Source organism: Urocampus carinirostris, chromosome 19, assembly GCF_059441175.1.
Source record: "Urocampus carinirostris isolate Australia breed hairy pipefish chromosome 19, RoL_Ucar_1.0, whole genome shotgun sequence".
Taxonomy (NCBI): domain Eukaryota; kingdom Metazoa; phylum Chordata; class Actinopteri; order Syngnathiformes; family Syngnathidae; genus Urocampus; species Urocampus carinirostris.
In genome coordinates this window covers 16549781-16572916 of record NC_142367.1, presented here as the reverse complement: position 1 = coordinate 16572916, position 23136 = coordinate 16549781, and the positions used below count along the sequence as shown (strand labels likewise).

The following is a 23136-nucleotide window of genomic DNA, read 5'->3' as shown; positions in this document are numbered from 1 at the left end:
AATTGGCAGCAACAAAAGATTGGCGCAACGTTTCCCGTCGCCTGAAGCCAAGCGTTCCGTTCCATGGGCCACTCCCAAGAGTTTGGGAGTAAGGTGGGAGGGAGGCCCCCACGCTCAAGCCCACACAGGTCATGTGGAATGTGGCAGAGGTGTGGAGCTACTTCCAACAGGGTGTGGACGAGACCGAGGTAGGGGTGTGTGTAAAACCTACTACTCACCTGGACGGGGGGAGTGCACGCTCCTGAGTGCTGAAATTACAGACGGGATCAAGTCACTGCATACAGAGTCACAGTCAGTCCCTCACTTTGAGTCCATCATACAAGTGCCTCTTGGATTTTATGAGCATTGAGTCAATATTTGACCGAACCGGACTTAACCAGAGAGAAGAGACTAAATTAATCTTTTTTTTTTCCAGGATTTGCTGATTTGTAAAACGAGTGGATACACGCTTTTCCTCCCCAAACAGTTGGATTGCAGATGCCAAGCCGGATTTTCTTTTCTCGCTCTTTTTTATAGTTGGACTTTTGGACTTGGACTGGTGTGGGAATCAGGAACAGGTTTGTTTGCCTATGGTACTTGTATTCATAGTCATAAAGCATTGGAGCGTTTTTACTGTAATTGTCTTGCTGATTATTCTACTTGTTGCTCATGAGTCTTGCACATGTATTTGTATATAACAAGAGTCGCCAACCTTTTTTAATCCAACAGCTACTTTTTTTTATTACTGATTAGCGCAAAAGTCTCTCAGTTTGATATGCATTTCTTAAATAACATTATTTCTATGTTTTTACTATGTTATTACTCAGTTATTACCAGGTTGTAAATATTAGAGGTTAGGATGGGCTCAGTCAACCACCATTTAGAAAACAAATGTCTTAGAAACTCACTATAACCCATCATATATTTTCAGAAACCAGTCTGCAGGTTACTCAGGTGGTCTTGGTGGGCTACCTGGTGGCCCCTGGCACCACATTTGAGACCCCTGGTTTATAATGTCTGTCATGTTGGGCTCAGTGGTAACTTTAAGATGAAAAAAACAGAACTATTTGCAGGCACTTTCCCGTACTGTTAGCAATGGAGAAACAAAGCTCTTGAGATTTTATCATACCGTACTCCTCTTTGGGCAACCGTCCTTCTAAGAAGCAGTCAAATAATTTATCTTTTTATTTATTCGTCATTGTCTTTGAACCTATTCAGACGTTTAAAGAATGTGCTCCATGAAGCTTCATTTGACTCCAATGCAGAGCTTGGAACATGTGTTTCAGATATTCTGTCACCAGCCACAAGTGGGCGCTGTATGCAACAGCATAATACCCACAGGCCCAATTTAGAACATCTGAGTAGCCGGTGAAACTGTTTAGAAAATGGTTAACCTTGTGATTTTCTAGTAAATGTCATATCTTCCCTATTGTTGATATTTACAACCTGAAAACACTTTGGTCCAAAAGGGGACTAACCCAATACTCTTGTTGATTCAGCCTATTTTTCTGGGTCCTTTTACTCCGAACGACCCAACTGTTTGGGTTGGTCTAAATCAAAGGTCACAGATTGTCAAGTTTATTTGTATAGCCCTTAATCACAATGGTAATTTTTCCACTATTTTCTTGTATAACTAAATCTTTATTCAATTTTTCTGCAAAACACATGACGTTGGGTCAAAATACTGAGCTGGGTCCATTTTAGACTCAAACTTAGATTATTATCACCCAAAATGTTTCAGAATGTGGTAATAACATAATACTACCATAGCAACTACATAGTAATGATATGATATCCTGTTAATTTAGAAAAACTTGTAAAACTGGTAACCCTTCAGTAACAAGTAGCTCTCGGCTTCAAATAAGTCAAAGAAAGTGTTGAATTAATACAAATACAGCCACAAACTGACCATTTTTGTCCCTACTGCTTCATTTAGTCACTACAGAATACATCCAGCCCTTCCAGGATTGAAGTTATTATAAGAGCAGTACAGAATTTGAATTTTTGTAACTCTCCTACGCCCTCTCCTGGCTTAAAGTCATGCTAGTAGGCTCATTCATGATGTGCGTGCAAGTACCTGCATTTTTAGACGTTTGGGTTAGTATTTTGGTCCCTACCTGAAACGGCGCTTTTTTACTGTCACAATTTTAGTGCTACACTAACAAATATAAACAAAAAAAAAATGCAGGGATGAGTTTGATGTCACTCTCCAGCACCCACTCCCCGGACCTAATGTGTTCCGTCCCGAACAGCTCTGCTAAACGTAAGAGTAAAGCAGATGGACGCAGTGTCAAATAAAGCATAACGGCTCTTTGAACTCAGTTGGGCATTGTTAACACATTCTTAATAAAGATTATATGTAACTTTTTAAGGACACCTCAAACAACGCTCCTGACCTTTAAAGTAAATTAAATTGGTCAAATAGATACATTTATATATTGTACTATAGATGGATATTGAAAAATAAAGGAAATTTGATCTCGTGAAGCAAGAGATTAAATAACGAAAAATGTTTTGGATGCTGTCCTTTATCACAATTTCTACTTCTGGGGCGGCAGTAGCTCAGGAGGTAGAGCGCTCGTCTTGGGATCAAGGGATCCCAGTTCGAATCCCGGCTCGTCCGTGTTACATGTCGAAGTGTCCTTGGGTAAGACACTGAACCCCTAATACCTAATAGGTTAGCGCCTTACATGGCTGCATAGCCGCTATTGGGAAATGTGAAGCACACTGTAAAGCCTAGACTTGTAAAGCGCTATATAAATGCAGATCATTTCATTTCACTCTACACAGTAATGTGTCATGGTGGAGTCAGACAAAACCACTCCCACGTGCATCACCTTGTTTTTGTCTGCACCATCATACTCCCTTCACAATACTCTAATCTCTTCCCTGATGAGTTTAACATTTCAATGAGTCAAATATTAACGCAAGCAGTCGAAACACTAACCTCGGTTAGAGTCGTTTTAGCACAGATCGGTTTGATTGATGGCGATGTTTTGTACAAGAGAAGCCGATTTGTCACGGTGGTCGGCGGTTAATGTGATTAATACACACGCAAAAACGTTGCGGTCGGTTCACACTCGCACAGGTGTGTCAAGGTGTCTTTCCCACATGTTTTCAGGCTGCAGTTTTTTAACTTGGACTTGTCGTTCTCTCACCTCGAAGGGAAATTCTTTCTGGAAATTCTTGAAATCATCCCTAAACAAATAGTGATTCTTTTATTTTTTTCGAATGTTTTTGTAATTCGTGGCGTTGCTAAGGAATGGATAGGAACAGTATGACAAGGGCTATAACTGGAGATCCGATTTAGATTAAGTTTATTGGTTCCTGTAGGGGAATTCGCTTCCATTGATTGTACTGGGAAAAAACAAGAAGCATTGAAACAAAAACAGCAGAACAACAAACAGACATGACAGTAGGACAATACAATGAGGGCAGACTGATTGGATGGGCCTGTTGTTTAGAAGATGGGACTCAGGCTTTTCCCAAGGCGGGCCCTCTTAAATCTTGTAATATCAAAATAAAATTTAAGTACTTTCCAAAAAACAAACTACTCAAAAATGTTCTATGCTTTTATCTCACATGTTTATTCATATATTTATTTATTGATTAATGTTGAACTATATGACCTACAACTGGTTCTGTTTTTCAAATGTATTATTTAAATACTGCCTCAATATCTAAAATAAAATAAATTCCAACATTTTTAATTTAATTAAATAAAACGAAGAACATAATATTTTATATTAGAACAATCACGAGAATATAGTATTATTAATGACAAAAATAGTTATTTATAAATTATTAGCTTAAAAATATAGTTTTTTGAATGTATTATCAATCAAATAATATCTATAACATTAAAATTTCAATTATTTTTGCTACGATATTTTCAAAATAGTTGACGGAAGCAATCATTTCATAAAATTTGTTTGTTTTTCAATGTATAGTTGAATTTTGACCGTTTTCGAATGTTATTTCACTTTATGACCTTGTGTGTTGTACAAACATGGCATCAACTGTAGTAAAAGAACAAAAAATACTGAAAGTAGTAAATTAAAAAATCAAGCATATAAAACACTTAATAGAAATTATTTATTTAAAAACAGTAACACTTAAAATATTATATATATATCCCCTGCCCGCTGCCCGATGTTTGCTGGGATGGGCTCCAGCACCCCCGCGACCCTACTGAGGATAAGCGGTGTAGCTAATGAGAAAATGAGATGAGATGTATATATAAACATTTAATCTACTATTTATATTTTTGCTAACCAACAATTCTAAAGCTTGTAAAACATGAACAATAATTTAATAAAATATCATTAAAAATAGCAAAGTCAACACAAAAACAATATTAAGATCAACTGTAATAAAGCTTCAGAATGTTTTCTAATCCTTGCCCACACTAGCAGTTAATTATAAAGAAACTCTCATTTCCGGGCACACGTTTTTCATGTCTGTTCAAGTCTAGAGGTATGAAGAGGAAACAGCCTGGAGGGAGCATCAAAAATAAAGTCCATGAACTATTTTATCAGCCAGCTATTCTTACCAATGACTTTGTTTCAATTATTTGAAAAAGCTCTTTGTCCTATTTAAATGAGATTCATGTTAAGTCAAGTCATATTTATTTGTAACGCCCTTAATCACAAGTTTCAAAGGGCTGCACAGACTATTGCAAACTACAGACTATTATTACACCATCCCCTGATCTAAAACTGACATGAGGGGAAGGAAAAGCTCAAAAACTTCAGGTTGAGTCAAGTCATGTTTATTTGTGACGCCATTCATCACAAGGAGACTCAAAGGGCTGCACAGACCATAGACCATTGCAAATTACAAACTGTTATTACACCATCCCCTGATCTAAAACCTACATGAGGGCAAGGGAAAAACTCAAAAACCTCAGGATGAGTCAAGTCATGTTTTTGTGACGCCCTTAATCCCAAGGAGTCCCAAAGTGCTGCACATACCACAGACTTGCAAACTAAAGACTATTATTACGCCATCCCCTGATCTAAAACCTACATGAGGAGAATGGAAAAACTCAAAAACCTCAGTATGAGTCAAGTCATGTATTTGTGACACCCTTAATCACAAGGAGTCTGAAAGGGCTGCACAGACCACAGAGTATTGCAAACTACAGACTATTTTTATAGCTACTGTGAGTCTTTCTATTTACCTTTAAACAAGCTTAAATACAGGTGGTTCACATATGTTTTCTTACTCTAACACATTGTATGTGTTTATTTTCCCGTAGTATTCTCTGATTGTCTTTCTTTATGTTTTAGGTGCAAGGAGGCGATGGGGAGATGGTGCTTGCATCTCCCGGTGGGCCTTGGGCTTTTGCTCATTCTCATGAGTTGTTCCTACACCGAAGGTACATGCCTCTCTACGATAACTCCGAGTTGTTTTAGCATTGCAGTTTCTTACCCCGATTCTCACATTTTCCCTGTCCTGCCTTTTCCTGTTTTCCGCAGCCAACTATTGCTTTGCCAGCAGGTCCAAAACGTGTTCCGATTGCCTGCAGGCGGGGAAAGGCTGTGCCTACTGTCCTGATGAGGTCAGAGCTAAAAAAGAAAAGAAAAGAGGGAGACATAAAAGAACAGACTTTGCATTTATCTCAGATTTTAGTGATTTGGCAATGCAGCAAATATTCCCTATTTTTGTCTTTGCCGGCGATTAGTATTCTGACTCATAAATGACAGCTGAATATAATCAACCACTATGGATTATATATATTTTTATTCAAATGTGGGTATATTTTTTGGCATTCACTCAAAGTTAAATTATCAGTCCACTATATGGTTTTTGCGAGCTATTTCATTATTATTATTCGTTTCTCGTTTTTTTTTGAGCTGTAGATTAAAAGAAGAGAAGGCTACTATGGAAACATAATGAGACTGTTTCCAATCTTAAACTGAAAATGCCCAAATATTCACGAAGTTTCTTAACAATATATAAAAGTGACAATGTGTATTTATTTACCACTAGAGGTCGTTGCAGCTTGAAAGTGAGATAAAGTATGTGCTTTGGAAGAAGACACACTAAAGAGGCCGCAGTATACCACTGCAAAATTCTGAGGCCTACGCCTATGTTTTGGCAAAATGGTCATCCAGGCTTCCGTAGCAGCAAGACAATGTCCAAACATGTCAGTTTCTTTTAAATGGGTCTCCAGATGTGAATTATAATTACACATTTCTAAACCTACGAGTCTTAAAATAATCCATTTTATGAGGTTGTACATTTTCTGCTTATTATTTGAATATTGTTTTATCTATGTAAATGGAAGTAATTTTACACCACTAGGGGTTGCTAGATAATACACACTGGGACTTTAATCCTAATCCTATTGGAGGTTTTTCAAATAAATAGAACTGGTACCCAAAAAAGAGAAAATATGGAAGGTTTTATTTTCCCACCGGGGGTTACTTCTATAGCAACTATACCCTGGGGAAGCAGGTTAGAATTTTACAAATCAATTTTTAAAAATTTACAAATCAATTTGGCTACTAGTGATGCATGATGGTATAGTCTTGGTGTCTATGATGTGTTCTGACTAAGATTTGTTTCTACTGTATCATTAATAATAATAAATGTGTCCATGTTAATTTGTGAGTTCACAAATGTCAAAATGTTCCCCGATTTAAAAAAAAATGGGTGTTTTCTTTAGACTTTCAATGGACCTCGCTGCGATCTTTACGAAAACATTCTGGCTCACGGCTGCAGCGCAGCAGCCGTGATCACGGCCCAAAGCAGCATGAAGATCGAAAGAGTATGTCACTCCCAAATATTTTGTCCCTCCAACTCACAAAAATCGCGGAATCTCTAAAATTATTCTCTTGTTGCTGCAGAAACAACAGATCAACATCGGAATGGCGCAATCCCAGGTTTCCCCTCAGCAGATGAGTATGTCTTTTCTACCCGGTGAAGAGAAGACAGTGGACGTGGAGGTTTTTGCTCCAACCAAAGGCCCTCTGGATCTCTACATCCTTATGGACTTCTCCAACTCCATGGAAGATGATTTGGACAACCTGAAGCGGATGGGTCAGGAGCTAGGTGAGTGGCTCCTGTGGCTTCCCCACTGATCATAGTCTTTTGATTTTAATTATTACGCCATTGGCAGAACATTTTTGCTAATTTTAAGTACATTTCTTCTTTTATCCTTTAAAAAAATAATAAAACATGTTTAATTCCTCCAGATTAGGCAGAGAGGAGCCCATGATTTTCTGGGCTCCGTTTATGACTATGTAAGTTTTATTCTGTCTGCAGCTGTGCTCCCAGCACACCGTGAGGCCGTTTCCCAGTGTCTAATATCGTTTCTTGAACAAAATTAGGGGGGAAAATCCTTGAAATAAGCAAAGTTAGCAGTAATATTTTATACTGGAATTAGAAAAACTTTCTACCATCTAATAAATAAAAGAATATTTCTTGTTTAAAGCCTTTTTTTCATGTGGCGTTGTCTCATTCTCACAGCTTCGCTAGTAAAGAAGCTGTCTGATGACTACACCATCGGTTTCGGGAAGTTTGTGGACAAAGTTATCGAGCCCCAAACCGACATGAGGCCTGCTAAGTAAGAAATAACCCTTCAGATTACAGAAATACATAGCATACCTTTTCTCACAATTTTTTTTTCTTCAGGCTCGCCCAGCCATGGCCCAACAGTGACCCGCCCTTCTCTTTTGAAAATGTCATCAAGCTGACCAGCGACTTGAACTTTTTTACCAGTGAACTCCAAAAGGAGCGAATCTCTGGCAACCTGGACGCTCCCGAGGGAGGCTTTGACGCCATACTGCAGGCTGCAGTTTGCACGGTATATTCGTTTTGGCATCCATGTTCCATTGTAAAAATGTGTTACTCTATTTATAGGCTTCACGGATGGATAAATTGTTTGTTGAATTACTTAGGCATTTAACAAGCCTCTTCACACTCAAGGACCTGCCTTTTGTTCCTTGGTCGTTTTCAAATCTATGTACACATATACCACATATGCATGCCGTTTACAAGCAAACCAATAGGGGGTACAAGCCCGGTCGGCGCCATTACACCTTGGACGTTGTTCAATAATTTCAGAAGCATGCACTTTCATTATATATGGATAAATTCAGCTGTGACTTACACTATAGATGGATGCATACAACTGTGGCATTTCCGCTGTGGGGGCAGAGAATAAAATGGAAATGTCCCAGGGAAATAACCAGTCAACATGAGGCTTTTTAGCGGTCAACCTGCTACCTGCATCATTCGCCTTTGTACTTCAAATCCCAAGGTTCTTTGGGGCATACAAATATCCCAGATGAGGCCAACTGTGACCAAGTAAATCGTGTCATACTATAATATGTGAACAAACACACAAACAGTGTATTTTCCGGACTACAAGGCGCACGATATATACAAGGACAGATATATGAAGGTACACCTTAAATATGCAGAATACAGTTGATAACATTGGATATGCATACAGTCTTTATAGGTGTGCGTTACTACACAAGGTTTTACGGTATACCTCTGTATTTGTGCAATGATTGATCAATCGATAAACGTTGATGACCAAGATCACAAACCATTGTATGCAACAGGATTCAAATCAAGGCCATAGCAGTGTAAGCTTGGATGATTTGCCAATAGACCAACAGAAGTATAGATGAGCCATAAAAAGACATTTGAGTTCATTTCTTTATTACACTATTTTTACTCAAGGTGCAAGAAATAAATGTTAGAAAATGAGAAAAAAGAAAGCCTTTGCAAATTTTAGATAGAGATAGATAGATAGATACTTTATTCATCCCCGCAGGGAAATTCACACTTCCAGCAGCATCCCTGCGCTGGACAACAAAACAATAATAAAGCAAAAAGAATACAATACACAAATAGCCAATGTGACGTATTGATACCCAATGTAGCGTGTTATATAGAGTATCTAGATAGTGCTACACAGAATACACACTGCAATAAAAATACGGTAATATGCAATGTGGGGGGTGTAGTTTAATGTGGGCCTTTACTCCTCCGGGTGGAGTTAAAGAGCCTCATGGCATGAGGAAGAAAAGATCTCCTCAGTCTGTCCGTGGTACAAGACTGTGACAGCAGTCTGTCGCTGAAGTTGCTCTTCTGTCTGGAGATAATGCTGTTTAGATCCTGATTAATCGCATGTTTGATTCCCGGCTCCTCCGAGGTAAATGTCATAGTGTCCCTGGGCAAGAAACTGATCCCCTAATGCCCCTGATAAGCATGGCTGACGCTGCTATTGGTATGTGAGTGTGTGTGAGAATGGGTAAGTGTGAAGCACATTGTAAAGTGCTTTCGGATGTCTTTAGTGTCATGAAAAGTGCCATATAAATGCAAACAATTTACTTTCAACAAAATACTATACAAACTCTTAAATGTACGAATACATATTAAAGTCTAATGTTATTGATCCTCAGGTGAAGTAGAGAGAATCTTTAACCTTTGAGAATGCACTAAGCAAATCAGTGCTTCTGACACCTTGAGTAAAAATAGTGTGATAATGATATAAAATCCAATACCTTTTTGTATGTCATCTGTATCACTAGCTATCTAGTGAATAAATGCCTGCAGTTTCACTTCCACGATTCGGGTTCGACTCCCGTAGCCGACAATGTTTTGCGATTTTGGTCAGCAACACTTATTGACTGATAAATTATTGTAATAACTTATACTTTAAATTACTGTAGTCTCAATTTCATACGCCTTATTAGTCCCGTGTGCTTTATGCATGAAAAATAAAAAAGAAAAGATTATTTTTCTGGGGTGCGCTTATTTAATCCGTTGTGCCTTATAATGCAGAAATGACTGTACAGATAATGTTATTATCAAATAAGTTGTGAAACGGATTAAGAGTGGAAAATCGAGGTAATACTGTATCAGGAAAAGCACAAATATCGCTTTCCTGGATTTCCTTATATCCCAGGACAAGATCGGTTGGCGCGAACAAAGCACCCATCTGCTGGTTTTCTCCACCGAGTCGGCCTTCCACTACGAGGCCGACGGCGCCAACGTGCTGTCGGGAATTCTGTCTCGAAACGACGAGCTCTGCCACTTGGACGGCGACGGGAAATACACCGAAGACACCACGCAAGATTACCCGTCCGTACCCACACTGGTCCGTCTGCTCGGCAAGCACAACATCATCCCCGTGTTTGCCGTCACCAACCACTCTTACTCGTATTACAAAGTAGGTGTCATACATATTCTCTATATTTTTCTTTTTTTTTACGCACTAACTAAAAGAAATATGTTCTTTATCCAGAAACTCCAAACATATTTCCCCATTGCTGAGGTGGGCCTGCTGCAAGAGGACTCATCCAATATCCTTCAGGTCATGGAGATGGCTTTTGAGGTAAAAACATACTAATTACTATCCGAAGCATCTCTAAGGGTAGTCAAATAAGTCAATCGAGACCAAAACGAGTCACGTATGCTTTCAGAGTATCCGTTCCAAGATGAGCATCCGTGCGGAGGATAGACCCAAAGCTTTTGAGGCTCAGTTCCTAACCACCAGTGGGAAGATTGCAAAATACGGGGAGTTTGATTTCAGGCCCGGAGCAATTGTAAGTCAATTTAAAGAACTGTATAAATGTTTGCATATAAATCAGGTAAAAAAAAGAAGATCTTCATAATTTGGGTTTGTTTTAAAACGGTGAACCCTCGCTTTAACGCGGTTCACTTTTCACAGTCCTGCTTCTTCACTGATTTGCATTGTGCGTCGTTTCCTGTGTTCTGATTGGCTAAATAAGCTCTGTTTTGATTTCACATTAATTAATGACAGTAGTTGTTTTCAAAAAGGAGTTCCACTGTACTTTTATTTCTTAAGCAAATGCTTAAGCCTGTAAAATGTTTTCCATTGCTTTTAGTGAACGTATAATCGAGTACTCAATTGAATAATAATTGCTTCAAAAATGCTTCCTACTTCATGTATTTCCCTTTTTCACGGGTTCTTTTCGGAACATAAGCTTTGCAATAAATTTATCTAAATAGATTTTTTGAAAGAGTAATCCATCCATTATCAGCACCGCTTATCCTCAGTAGGGTCACGGGGGTGCTGGAGCCCATCCCAGCTATCTTGGGGCAGTGGGCAGGGGACACCTTGAACTGGTTGCCAGCCAGTCGCAGTAAAGAGTAATCCTTTTCAAAATATCTCAATATTAAAAAAAAACAACTATCAAAAAATGGATATTCATAACTTATCAATTGATTTATTTGGGAATTTTGTTTCTGCTAGATGTTATTCAGCTACCTTTTATTGCACTATTGTTACTGTGCAGTATTTTTCATTGTACTATTGTTATGTAAAAAAAAAATTGCAATTACAATTTAGGCCAATCTCAAATCACAACAATGTAAATACTATTGCCTATTTATCCTGACGTTCTTTTGTTGGCAATGTTTTGTTATTCTATTCTGTTATACGTAAACCAGCAAAGAATAAGTAATTTGATTTGTTTCTTCAAGTCTGATTACAGTATAAGAAAAAAGCAAATACAAATAATGAAACCCTACTTTTTGTTCTACAGGGCAAATTCAAGATGCGTCTCAAAGCCCAGCGGATGATTGATGAGTCTCCAGTCTGTAAAATGGGCATGAACGAAAAAGAGGGGATGATGAGGGTAAAACCGACCACTTTTAACTCCGCCGTGAACGTCAGAGCCAGCGTGCTTTGTCCGACCTGTGACTGCGAGAAGGTAAATGAGTATAGACCCCCCCAAAATTCTCACGTGGTTGTGCTGATTGGATTTTTAACTTTATTATCCAATTTCCTCCTTCAGAGTGCCATCCCGAACGCACCCCGATGTCATGGCAACGGTGACCTCGTTTGTGGGAAATGTCAATGCTATGATGGATGGTGAGATTCCCATATAAGAAAATCTGCCACGTATTTTATCGCCAAAAAATTCTTAATGTTTTCTTCTGCGTTCAGGTTAAGCACGTTTTGTAACTGTTCAGCCAGCGCTTCTGCCCTCGACACCCGGCAGTGCATCGGCCCGGGATCCACAGAACCTTGTTCGGGTCGCGGGGATTGTTTAGAGTGTGGAACATGTGTGTGCTACAACCCTGACCAGTTTGAAGGACCTTACTGCCAGTATGATAGAACCCAGTGTCCGCGATTCGGAGGTTTCCTCTGTAACGGTAAGACTACATTGCCCAGAATTCCACATTTTAGGTTACCCGTGTGCCAGTTTAGATAAACGTTTTTCTTTTAAATCCAATCAGATCGTGGCTCCTGCATTATGGGCCGCTGTGTATGTGCGGAAGACTGGGAAGGAAAAGCCTGTGAGTGTCCTAAGAGCAACCAGACCTGTCTGGACAGCAAAGGGGTGAGTAAAACGAATGTATTCAATATAACTTAATAGTAAGGTGTGTCATATGAGGCATTTTTTAAAGTAAAATATATTATCTGTTAAGTATGTTTCATAGTTGGTGATAGGAATGAGTGGAGATGTGTTATAAAAGGATAGTGGGATGTTTGGACGCGTTCTAAAGGATGGGCAGGGCACCTGTATGATGCGGCAGGGGTAAACCAGTGAAAGTTGTCGGGCCCTGCTGTTGAACAAAAGAGTGTGTTGTGTTACCCTGACCCGAGTGACTCGGCCGCTCTCTTGTGTCTCGTTTCATCTTGAGGGACGGAAGCATGACCAACTTAAGTGCCGAGGTGCCTAACATGTTTGGGCATTTGGGTTGGCCAGGGTCCAAAACATTTTGTGTGTGGTTTTTGCTATTTTTTATCCCTTTTTATTTTCTTTGTTATTGTATGTGTTTGTCTTGCTGTCGGTCACCCCTCTTGAGGGATATGACCAAGGTAGATAGATAGATAGATAGAAGTATGTTTTGACAATGTCCTACTGAGTTTAAAGAGCCTTTATATTTGTTTTCTACCGCGTCTATCTGCTTTTATCTTACTTATAGCAAAGCTTTTCAGAATATTTGGAGAGTGATTTTATGCTCGGCACCACAGTTTTTTGTTGGTGCAGCATGAAAATTGTATAAACGGGAAAAGGCATGTTTTAAGTAAAGTCTAAACACCAACCTAAACCCCGAAAAAGAGTTAATTGAGTAGATCTAAGAAATGCACATAATTGCACACACAACATAAGGAGCTTGAGAGCGGCTGCAATGATGACACATGCCAGAAGAGAGGGGGTCAGCGAGTAAAAACGTTCAGAATTCAGCACAGCAACTTTGAACTGATTCATATATTTTGTCGCCTGTTTTAGGGTATTTGCAATGGACGCGGTAAATGTGTCTGCGGACTCTGTCAGTGTGCAACATCCGGACTTGAGATGACGTCGACTTGTGAGCCAAATTTCCAGGTACATAAAATTGCAGTTTTTAACCTCCTTTTTTTTTCTTTTTTTTTTCTTTTTTTTTAAACTATTGTTGTGGTCTGTTCAGGCTCAGCTAGGTGTGTGCGAAGCCACACGCAGTTGTGCTCAGTGCCAGGCCTGGAAGACGGGAGAGAAGAAGAAGAAGGCGGAATGTGATAAGTGTCCTTTCCGGGTCATCATGGTGGACAAACTCAAAGAAGGTGACAGGAGTCATCGTTTTGCAAAGATATGATTACAATAAATCGAACGTACCCCCGGTATATGGCATTCATCCGTTCTGTAGTGGAGATTGCAAAGGGGAATTCTCGTGTGGCGGGAGGGGGGATTGAAACCTGTTCAAATATTATAATTAGTTACAAAATTGTATGAATTAAGTACTAGTTATATGTTATATACTTTTATATGATGAAACAACATCATAGATGGATATACATGTTAAGGAAAAATTAAACTTTAATTCCCTTTTGTGGTGCGTGACTGGTGGATGTAGGGTTCACGCGGATCCTTGAAAAGTCTTAAAAGGCATTGACATCATTATTCTGAAAATATGGCCTTATTTGGCATTAAAATGTCTTAAATCCAGTTACCGAAAGTCTTAAGAATGTAAACACAAAGATTTAGTAATATTTATCAATTGTCCACATCCAGGAAGTAGTTTTTTTTACCTAGCATGAGTTTTTATGCGGCTACATTCACAATTGATCTCTATAGCAGTGTTGTTTTTCATATAAGTTTTACACTGGACCAAAATGTCATTTTTCATTCATTATGATCGAAATGTTTCATGAATGTAGCAGAGGAGTTCTTTGGAATTAGGAGTTATCTGCCAGTATTGACATGTTAATTACTTTTTTGTTTTCCAAGTTTTTCAACTGTACAAAAATTTGATTTAAAAAAAATTATAATAGTAATAATAACAGTTAAGTGATCTCACTAACTATACCTGCCAAACAATTGTTTAAAATTGTCTCTAATTCTAGTGTTTTTTGTTTTGCATTAGTTTCAATTTTGTGGTTTTTTTGTAGACTTGATCTTAAATTTCCTTTCAAAAGGCATTCAAAAAGTCTTAAAAGGTCTTGAATGTAACTTGACTTAAGCTGTAGGAACACTGAGAAGGATGCAAAATGTTAAAATAAAAACTAATTTTAAAACTTCAGCTTGCAAGCGTTTTCATGGACTTTGTTTATTTTCATAATCGTCCCCATCGTCCTTTGGTTATGGCCATATCCTTTAGCAAAGATAGCGATGCACGTGCCTTCTTCACATTTATCAAAAACCGCAAGCTTCGCTTTCATGGTTATCATGTTTTGCTTGCCCTTTTAGCATCACTGCATGTCTTGGGATGCATAGCTAAACAAATCAAAGTTTGTAACATGAGATGTTGAACTGAATGGAGAGAGACAACTGTGCTGTGGGGGGATTTCAGCCAATAGTATATCAGCATGATGTTGTGACACAAACCGAGAGCAAACCATGACATCGAACGGGCATCTTGGAAATTTATCCCACACAGTAAGAAGCTTGAACACCCAAAAGTTTGAATTTTTGTCATCTTGGATATGGTTAGGGAGAATGCCACAGCGATGGGCTGAAAATATTGTATTCCTCAATGTACTGTGAAATCATAACATAAGGTTGCAATGCCATAACCCGGGGATCTACTGCACTACAGTTTTCCACTATTACAATTTCTAATTCAATGTTTGTATGATTGCAGCGGACAAGGTTCTTGAAAAGTGCAGTTTCCGTGACGAGGACGATGACTGCACGTATCACTACACAGTGGAAAACCCCAGAGTTCCGGCATCTAAAGATCTGGAGGTCCAGATGCTCAAGAAGAAAGGTAACTTCCAAGTCACTTCAACTTTATTGGAGCATTGCGTATGATTTTCTTTATTAATTTTGATTTTAGACTGTCCAGCTGCCAGCCTCCTTTGGCTCCTCCCCCTCCTCTTGTTCCTTTTGTTACTGCTGGCACTTTTGTTGCTCTGCTGCTGGAAATATTGTGCCTGCTGTAAAACCTGCTGCCAGGTAAGGAATGTACGGAGGCGAGGTTCATATGGATTTGTATACGAAAATAATGTGCTTTTTTATCCTCTTTTCAAAGAGCTGCCTTGCCCTGCTGCCTTGCTGTGGGAAAGGTATGTTGTCACCTTCTTATAATGGCATTTCCCTCTTTATTGCATTCTAATGCCATTCATGTTTCTCCTCAGGTCGCGTGGTCGGCTTCAAGGAGGACGAGTATAATTTCCGCTCGTCCCAGCTTACTTCGGACTACTTGGACACTCCGATGGTGCGGGCAGGTCCTCTTAAAGGGACAGACGTTGTCCGCTGGAAGGTTACTGATAATGTCCACCGAAGTCCCAACCACCCCCAGGTCCTCGTCAAGCCCAACCCCAAAGAAATCAGTAAGTACATACTGTACTTTTGCAGAATTTGAAAGAACATTTCTAATTTTATCACACTTTTTGTAGTTCAGTATCCAATGTCCCTGCGACTGAACAGGCGATTTTCGGAGAATTTATCTCGGTCCGATTCAAGAGATGCAGAACAGCTTCGTAAAGAGGTCGTGGATAATGTGAGTTGGCATCTTTCGTGTGTTGGTATCGATAGATCAGTGCACAGATTTTATAATTGACGTCCATGTTTGCTTTGATCAGCTCAACGAAGTCTACAGACAAATTCCTGGTATCCAGAAAATGCAGAATACTTCATTTAGGTGACACGTGACTCCTTGCATCATACAGTTTAAATATTCACGACTGTTTATTAAAACACAATTTATTTTTCAGAACACAGAGAAACGCAGGAAAAAGGTACCTTATACACATATATAAATATATGCTTTTATTATAAAGTCCAACAACGGTCTAATTCTAAATCTTCTGATCGAAAGGCAAGACTACACGATCATGGATACAGTCCTATCCGCCCCTCGCAGCAGCTACCCTGATATCGTTCGCATGACCGAGAGAAATGTCCAATCGGGACACTTCAATGAACTCAAAGTGCTGCCTGGCTTCTACACAGTTGCAACAGACAGAGGTGGGACTGATTTATCATACCTTTAAAATTTAGACTGCAGTTTGGTACAGTCAAGTTCATCCATATAAGTGCAAGTCAAAGTGCTTTATGTAGTATGATATAAAACAAATCTCCTGCTTCCAACATTTCCATGAGTAGACACACGACTTGAAACCGCATTAAGACTATGACGCATTGGGGCACGGAGAAACCGTGTGAGAAAAATCAGGGATGACTGTGCATGAACAGTGGTTATTGTACCAAGATAACAGTTGTATCCCCATGACGAGGCCAGCCACAACTCCTAGCGCCCAATTTTTGTTTTAGTTTTGTTTAAGTGACCGGGTGTAATAATTCACCACTGGAGGTCACTGTAACTTGAGATGGAGCTGAGATGTGTGCATTTGAAGAAGACCAACTACGAAAGCTTGCTGCATACCATTTGCCTAAATTGGGAAGCCTACTTCAATATTTTAAATGTGAGCAAGGTTTCATTTCAGCCAGTAACAGGACCTGAAAGTGAAACACCAACAGAGCTTGATACACCCGGAGCGGCTGAAAAGAGCAAATAGCTGGAGTTGGTCATAGCTGATGTAAGCAGCTAACTTTAGCGACTAACCTAAGGCCGAAGCAAACTTTATTCAAACAGATACGAACAATAACAAAAGCAGCTGCCCGCAAGCTACAGCCTGCAACCAAGTGGCTAACTTGAGTGTCTAAAACAACTGAATAATAATTTGAAGACGCCTGAAATACGCAACTCGCTTGCATAGCCGACTCTGGCGAAGCACGCTTTAACTATACGGAGAAAGCGAGCTATAGCCTGCAGTCAAGTGGCTAACATAATTGGCTAGAGAAAGAAACTGTGGAAAGAATTGTCAACTATTTCTGAATCATGAAAATCCATCACCATAAAGGTCTTGGTTGTGGAAGTTTAGTGGAAGTTAAGTGCTAAAAGGGACAAGCTACCTTCGCAAAATGACAATTCAGGCTTTTGTAGTTACAAGTTGGAAATGTGTGCTTCTTCAGGTTTTGTAATATAATTACACATTTCTAAACCTACGGGTATAAGTACTGTACATGGATTTGCTTATTGTTTGAATCAAAAGTTATTTATTGAAATGAATGAAATATTTTGATACAGCTAGGGGTCGCTACATCATACACACTTTAAATGGACTTGAATCTTTACAGAGGCTGCTGGAGCAGTCGAGTTCCAAGAAGGCGTGGAATCAGTGGACGTCCACGTGCCGCTCTTTCTCAAGGATGAAGACGACGACAAGAAAAAGCTGCTGGTGGAGGCCACAGACGTGCCGCTGGGAATCGCCAGACTCGGAAAACGCTTGGTGAACATCACCATTATCAAAGACCGCGGTAAAGACAAAACTGTTATAGAAACTTCGAATTTGTCATGGTATTGACAGAAAGTTTGACTCTTTTTCAAGCCTCCAGCGTGTTCTCCTTCCTTCAGCCAGCTTATACATACAGTAGACAGGACGGGGTGGCCAACATTCCAATTGGCCGAGAAATCATTGAAGATGGACGCACGCAAGTTTCCTACCGAACAAGAGATCTCACCGCTAAGGATAAAAAGGTACATACAGTGCCTAGTGACAGTATTGGCCAGCCAAGAACGTTTTTGTCTTATTGCTACATTACATAAAACAAAGCAACTGAAAAGTAGGTGTTGCAAAAATATTGCCGCCCCGTTCCCTCAGCTCACCCAACTGACTCCATGAGTTCCATGATGACTTCTGAATCATCCAAAGTCGACCTAATTGACAAAGTGCAACAGGGTTGTCATTAAATCTCAGTTTGAATGCACCTGCTCTTTGTCGGGCTCTTTGAAAGAATTATTAAGACCATTGAACAAACAAGGCAGGTCTGGGAAAAATATGGAAAAGTTCAAAGCAAGAATGGGATGCAAGAAGATTTCTCAGCGCTTACACGTCCTTCTAAGCTCCAAACAAGAAGAAAACGTATCAGAAATGCAACCAAAGGGGACAAGATCACATTGGACGCCATGCATGCATACACAGCTGAGGTGGGACAATCTCTGCATAAGACAACTATTTGTTGTACTCTGCAAAAATCGGCCCTTTATGGAAGAATGGCAAAAAGAAAGCCTATACGGAAAGAATACCATTATAAAGGCTCGTTTTGCGTTTGCAAGAAGCCACTTGGGAGACACTAACAATGAGTGGGACAAGGTGCTCTGGTCAGATGAGACCAAAATGGAAATGTATGGGCTGAATGCAAAGCGTTACAGTTACACTGCACATCACCCAGGAAACACTATGCGCCCTGTCAAACATGGTGGTGGCAGCATCATGCTCTGGTGTTGCTTTTCTTCAGCAGGGACTGGGGAAGATCGTTTCAGTTAAGGGAAAATGGATGCTGCCAAAAATAGAGCGATTGTGGCCCAAAAAAATCTGGTGAAGTCTGCAAGAGACCTGGGAATGGGGCGCAGGTTCCAATCACCATCAAACCTTAAGGAACTTATTATTTATTTAACTTTTGCAAGGCACTGTGTCTATTTCAACTACTTCAGTGTTCAATCGACTTGACACAAATTGTCTACGCCTTTCAGGACTACGTGACCATAGACGGAGATCTCACTTACGGTCCCGGTGAAACCCATTTAACTGTTCCTGTCCGTCTGCTTGAGCTTGGAGAGAAACACGCCCTCCTGGATGACAAGCAGGTCAAACAGTTCGTCATGGAACTCAGTAACCCGAGACAAGGCGCCAAACTCGGCCGCTATCCAAGAACTACCGTCACCATCGCTGACCTGCCTGGTAAGAAAGTTTAGATCAGGGGTTTACAATCCTCTTTGTAGCTCAGAGCTACTCATTTCCTACTGATTAGCGTGAAACGCTGTATGCATCTTTAAAATAGTAATCATGTGATTACTATGCAATTCATATGTTATTACCAACCTAAGAAGGGTGTTTACAGTTTGTTTTTTGGGTTTTCATCAGAAAGTGACTCAACAGTGAACATACATTGTTTAATGAGCTTCCATATAAAGCATGGCTTGACAACCTACGGCTTGCGAGCCATATAGGGCTTTTCATGAGTACAAATGGCTCGGAGATTAAATTTGACACATTTCTCTATGATGTTCCTATGACGGGTAATTGATCCCAATTTTGGTAAATGCAAAGCCGAGGAAGCAGTGAAGGCTTGATGGTTCAGTCCAGTATATATAGGGCACTTTTTCAACTACAGTATAGTAACTTACCCCGTTTTGGCAGCAGTTTGAATCTATTTGACATTGAGTTCTTTTGCGTGATTTTTGGTGGGAGAAAGCTCTCCTGATTATTGGTCTGAAATGCACCTTGTTTTATTTTATTTTGTAGTAAAAGTCCTCTACTCAAATGGTATATATGGCTCTATTTTTTTCTTCGTTCAAATACTCTGTCCGAATCCCAGAAGGTGAACAAGCACCGATACACTAGTCAACACCAACAGTCACTTAAAAATCCATTAAATGGAAGCGCATTAAACTATGTTAAATCACTGTTGAGATATTTTATGATAAAAACCCACAAACCATCAGTAAAACGCCAGCTAACAACTCTGAGCAATGGGGTGATTAGTAGAAGTGAGTGGATCTCTCCCTTGGTTCTCTTGCTTGGTGCTTTCTGGTCCGAAGGTAAATACGACAATATCCATCTCGTTTGCAGTATTTTGTGACATTTTTACTAAAGAACTTTGCTTTCACCTTGTTTTTAAACCGTTATCTAGGACCAAAAATGACGGCCGAAATGAGCTTCAACACTCTTAAGTAACTGAGGAAGGGAGACAACTTTAATGTTGTATATTTATATTGATACGGGACACGGGCTCTGGCATTATTATTATTTCAGAGATTTGATCACATCTTCAAATATCACTCAGTGAAATAAAACAACCCAATTTTGTAGGTGGTTTTGTGGGGGGAAAAATAACACATTTTTGGGGGTTCTTTATTGGATATTTTGAAGAAGGTAACCCAAATATTTTGTTGGAACACTCTAATCTAGTTTTTGGTGAGTTAGAAAAGGAAAAATAATAACCCAGATTTAAGATATCAAAAGTACGTAATTTTTGGGTGAACTTAAATGAACCTAAATCAAAATAAACCCTTTGGAAAAAAGTAAAACCCCCAAATACTTTTGGGATTCATATCAAAATGACCCAATTTTGAAGGTTGTTTTGGTCCAATCACCCATCTCACTTGGCTCAATTATCCACCAGAACCCAGTGTGGTGATGTTCAAGAGGGGCACCCACAACTTTACCACTTCAGACGCCAACTACACCATCCCCGTAGTGCGCACTCGCAACCAGGACGGCCCCGCCACGGTGAAATGGCGCACAAAGAAGGGCCAACGCTTCGATCTCTCCGGTCTGCTCAAGTTTAACCCCGGAGAGACGGAGAAGAACATCGTGATCGACCCCCGGAGCCATTCCGGGCTGGGTCAGCCTGACACCTTCCAGTTGGAGCTGGTGGAGCCCAGTAGTAATGTCACAGTCGGAGAGAGGAAGACGACCATCGTCAGTGTTATAGAAGGAGGTAGGTTGTGGTCTGGTAGCACTATGTCTCTCCTTGTTGGAGGTCGCATTTGGTCAATGTCTGAATTGATTGTTCCACTAAGAATTAATAGTAAACTCATTAATTGGTTATGGCCCATATAACAAACCCACATCTTTTTCAATCAAACACATATTCAACCAGCAATTTAGTCCTAAACTTGGACATGTATATAATACTGATTAGAGGGAGTTATTTGGGCTAGGACCGGAACAGGCCTAAAATTCGGAGACTGAGGAAAATCCACCTTCCTCCTTACAGATAAAATTCAGCGCGTTTGGAGCATACTCCATCCAGCAGCACTGCCGGACACAAAAAGCAGGCGCGCGGCGGGGGAGCGTTAGGGGTTGTTTTCGGAGACGGACGAAATCACCTTTCCGCCTCACAAAAACATGTAGAAATTCGGGTTTACTTCAGGCTCAGACCCTCAAATCAAGTTGATCGGTCGGGCTCGGGCTGGCTCAGGCTTTTGTATCCATGGGCCAGGTTGGGTCGGGCTGGATTTTTTTAGGCCGATTTTACCTCTAATAAGGATGAATACATTTATTAAAAGTAACAATAATAACTTCATATAAACACTGTTATGTACAGTTTACATATCTTTGGGGTGACCTGCGATTATTTTAAGACAATTCATTTACTGCTTTGTTAGTTCTCACTCTGGCCTTGTGTGTATGTCTTCATAACGTTTCTAGAAAATAACAACGTAGAAATGGAAGTTGCTTCTGCTATTACCAATTCTAGTTCTCTGCATAAACTTTGCAAACGAAAAACTATTACAATAAACCTCCTGTTTACTCTTAATGGTGGTGTCCAGCTGTTCAAAGTCTTCTACTTGCTGACGCCATCTTCTGGCTGAAATCATTATCGCAGCCTCTATCCAGTTCTTTTTCTTGTACATGCAAGTACGGTGACTTTTTTAGACGAGTTTGAAGAAACCCCTTTTTTCATCTTTTTAGGGGTTCGGGTTGGCGTTTCGACTCTTTTTGAAACAGTCTTTTTCTTACTTTCACCATTTTCAACCTACGAGCACACGCGTGAAATCTGAACTGGGCATTGTTAACACTTACATAATACAGTAAATATTGTACTTTGAACTTTTTAAGGACACATTAAACAATGCAGCTCACCTATAAACTTTTATAATCACCCACGACTGGCTTTCTCCTTGTTGCTCGTACCCACACTTTTTCTGATCATTCCGTAGTGCAGTGGTTAGCACGTTCGCCTATCACGCCAAAGGTCCCCGGTTCGAGAAAGGTATGTTGGCCAGGCTGCACTTGCCCAAGACACATTACAAAAAATGGTGCCCCTACGACCCTAGTGGTTAAGGTATCTAACCAACCTACCAAACAATAAATGGCAAGAGCGGAGTCATGCAATTCAGGTCGCTCTGCTGCGCTTGTTTTCTAGAAATCTCTCGGCTGGACACGGGCCATTCGAAAACTGGTCAAAAAATTAGGTCGAAGGCCATGCTGGTCGGATTAAGAAGCGTTCGGAAGCTGAGGCACCATTGTAGAGTGGAATGTCAAAATCACCTCGTTTTTATCGACTTTTAGGTCCAAGATCTCCCGAGCTGGCCCAAATGCAGCAGAAAGGCTTCGTATCTCCTAAAAACTTCAGCGGCCGCCTCAGTGCTCCCGTGAATCCGAAGGCCAGAGCCACTGGACCCAGGAGCATCCACCTCAACTGGGACCCGCCTCCAGGGAGCCCCATGGGCTACAAGGTGATCTCCGGTTCTCAACTCTTCAGCACAGGGTTTCTCATCGTTTGCATTTTTTACTACAGGTGAAGTATTGGATCTACGGCGACCCCGAGAAAGACGCTCAGGTCTTGGATGTGAAGACTCCTCAAGCTGAGCTGACCAACCTGTATCCCTACTGCGACTACGAAATGCGAGTGTCCGCCTACAATGGCTTCGGAGATGGCCATGAAACCGACATTGTGGCCTGTCAGACCCTGGAGGATGGTAATTGTCCATTTGTTGGATGAAGCCTCATCTGCAGAAGCTGAGAGCTAATCTGTTTTTTCTGCAGTGCCTGGCGAACCGGGACGGCTGGCGTTTAATGTCATCAGCCCGACTGTGACTCAGTTGAGTTGGGCAGAGCCTGCGGAGACCAACGGCAACATCACGGCTTACGAGGTCATCTACACACCTATTGACGACGATCTGAGTAAGCGTTATCAAAATTCAAAGTAGTTTTGAACTTTT

At 40.3% G+C, this 23136-nt stretch overlaps 1 protein-coding gene across 1 annotated transcript in view; it reads left to right on the top strand.

Annotated features, from left to right (window-relative positions):
• The first annotated feature begins 56 nt into the window (after positions 1–56).
• Positions 57–23136, top strand: part of itgb4 (integrin, beta 4) — a 39998-nt gene continuing 16918 nt past the window's right edge. The window contains exons 1-31 of the mRNA XM_088322928.1: positions 57–557; positions 5271–5359; positions 5460–5542; positions 6653–6754; positions 6834–7038; positions 7456–7552; positions 7621–7792; positions 9911–10174; positions 10250–10339; positions 10428–10550; positions 11514–11681; positions 11766–11842; positions 11918–12126; positions 12211–12314; positions 13212–13307; positions 13390–13522; positions 15040–15165; positions 15235–15353; positions 15430–15463; positions 15536–15730; positions 15797–15900; positions 15983–16041; positions 16115–16138; positions 16219–16367; positions 17541–17720; positions 17792–17940; positions 18937–19144; positions 20589–20906; positions 22484–22650; positions 22713–22893; positions 22961–23098. Of these exons, the coding sequence (XP_088179054.1) occupies positions 5284–5359; positions 5460–5542; positions 6653–6754; positions 6834–7038; positions 7456–7552; positions 7621–7792; positions 9911–10174; positions 10250–10339; positions 10428–10550; positions 11514–11681; positions 11766–11842; positions 11918–12126; positions 12211–12314; positions 13212–13307; positions 13390–13522; positions 15040–15165; positions 15235–15353; positions 15430–15463; positions 15536–15730; positions 15797–15900; positions 15983–16041; positions 16115–16138; positions 16219–16367; positions 17541–17720; positions 17792–17940; positions 18937–19144; positions 20589–20906; positions 22484–22650; positions 22713–22893; positions 22961–23098 (4150 nt within the window). The 5' untranslated portion in view covers positions 57–557; positions 5271–5283. The remainder of the gene's footprint in view (positions 558–5270; positions 5360–5459; positions 5543–6652; positions 6755–6833; positions 7039–7455; positions 7553–7620; positions 7793–9910; positions 10175–10249; positions 10340–10427; positions 10551–11513; positions 11682–11765; positions 11843–11917; positions 12127–12210; positions 12315–13211; positions 13308–13389; positions 13523–15039; positions 15166–15234; positions 15354–15429; positions 15464–15535; positions 15731–15796; positions 15901–15982; positions 16042–16114; positions 16139–16218; positions 16368–17540; positions 17721–17791; positions 17941–18936; positions 19145–20588; positions 20907–22483; positions 22651–22712; positions 22894–22960; positions 23099–23136) is intronic.